Source organism: Echinops telfairi, unplaced genomic scaffold (assembly GCF_000313985.2).
Source record: "Echinops telfairi isolate 266 unplaced genomic scaffold, ASM31398v2 ScPeMD7_443;HRSCAF=831, whole genome shotgun sequence".
Taxonomy (NCBI): Eukaryota; Metazoa; Chordata; class Mammalia; order Afrosoricida; family Tenrecidae; genus Echinops; species Echinops telfairi.
Genome location: NW_022104341.1, coordinates 44,984,810 through 44,986,426, shown reverse-complemented (window position 1 = coordinate 44,986,426; position 1,617 = coordinate 44,984,810). Strand labels below are relative to the sequence as shown.

The window sequence follows — 1,617 nt, the reverse complement described above, 5'->3', positions numbered from 1 at the left end:
AAAAATTATCATCACTTTAGCTCACTGAATTCCACGGAGTACTACAATAGGAATCCTACCTGTGTTTATGTTTAATATAATAAATGCTTGGAGTAAAAAATCTCCAAAATAAAATGAGAACTTAATCTAAGTTTTGTTTTCATCTATTTTCTTTTTACCTTTTTGGAGTACATGTATAAGTTTGGTGTTCTTCCTGGGACTGGAATGCCAGCTTTTGTTAGCTTTATGAAATACTTTTGCACTCGGCTGGCAACCTAAGGAAACATGATAGGTCTTTTAATGTACTGATAAGACATATAAGACCAAAATTATCTTTAAAATAAAATATGCTCATGCATATATGCAATGAATGAAAACTGAAATTGTCATAAATCCAGAAGTAACTTTAAACTGCCAAATTTCTTAAATGTTTAAATCTAGAAGAAAAACGTTAAAATAAATTCAAACTTGTTGTATTCTAAGGCTAAGCAAATTTTCAACTTGTAAACACTTATCCGTGCGGCATAAAAATATATCTATTAATACAGATAGGAATATGCTAGATCCATTTTATTTATTTATTTAATTTTACTCCCCGATCCATTTTTAGAAAGACAACCGGAGAATACTGACTAAGGCATTCTAGTTACAATCTATTCACAGCTTAAATAAGCCAAAAAGTACACAACCAGTGTATTTTAAAAGATTTCAAAAGAGAGTAAGCTACTACACTTTTACTTTTTAGTGTTTAGTAATAATTGAATGCAGAATTCTCTACCTGTCTCTGAAATGAATGGAAAAATATAAAATAGTATTAAGAAAAAACTATATACTATAGTAGCCTTCAAAAGCTGAAAATTAGATCAGTTGTGATGTCAGCTCTTTACCTTCCTAAAAAACACCAAAAAAATCTTTCAGAAGCATGTTGATAATATGGGGCTACTCCTTCAATTACCTGTTTTGCTGTCCTATTGCCCAATTCATCTGCGATCTTCTGCCAGCGCCGAGATTCTACTTCTTCAGGGGGGTATTTCAAGAGTAACTGTTCAAGTTTTTTCTAAGCCAAACCCAAGACCAAATTTAAAAAAATAAGCACTCAATTTTTAAAAGTGAGTCTCTAAATACATTACCTTTTTATATTAAGGTATAACTTTCCCCTCTCAAACTTAAAGGATTAAGGTACTAGAAATCCTCATGACAGGAAAATTTCTTGCTGGAAAATTAAGACTTTACAAGGGAAATGAGATTAAATATTCAGATACTAACTAAAAACCAAATTTCACACAGATATTTACATATTTTATACATCACAGTGATTTACACTAATCATCTTTGCTTGGTAAAAAATGTCTAGGCTCTACCCTATAGTTTTGACGAAACATGTATTAAATTATTTGGATTTAAGACAGAATACTGAAAAGGACTTTTTCCATCCTTTCTACTGTCCTCCATTCAAGTTTTTTAACTTTATTATTGTGATCTATCTTCCAAGTTTCCCAACAGGCCTAAAAATGCAGATTGGGATGCTTGAAATTAAGGTTTCCTGAAGTCTTTGATCACCCACTCAGCTTATCATAATTGTAACAACCCTCATGAGACAGAAATGTGTCTCAAAACTCATTTGAAAGAATTCTTTTG

At 31.2% G+C, this 1,617-nt stretch overlaps 1 protein-coding gene across 2 annotated transcripts in view; it reads right to left on the bottom strand.

Moving 5' to 3' along the window:
- ZZZ3 (zinc finger ZZ-type containing 3) overlaps positions 1–1,617 on the bottom strand; it is a 50,483-nt gene that overhangs the window by 8,451 nt on the left and 40,415 nt on the right. For both annotated transcript variants that reach the window (XM_004699315.3, XM_045291803.1), the window contains exons 8-9: positions 935–1,036; positions 159–254 (exon numbers count right to left, since the gene is read on the bottom strand). In XM_004699315.3, the coding sequence (XP_004699372.1) occupies positions 159–254; positions 935–1,036 (198 nt within the window). The remainder of the gene's footprint in view (positions 1–158; positions 255–934; positions 1,037–1,617) is intronic.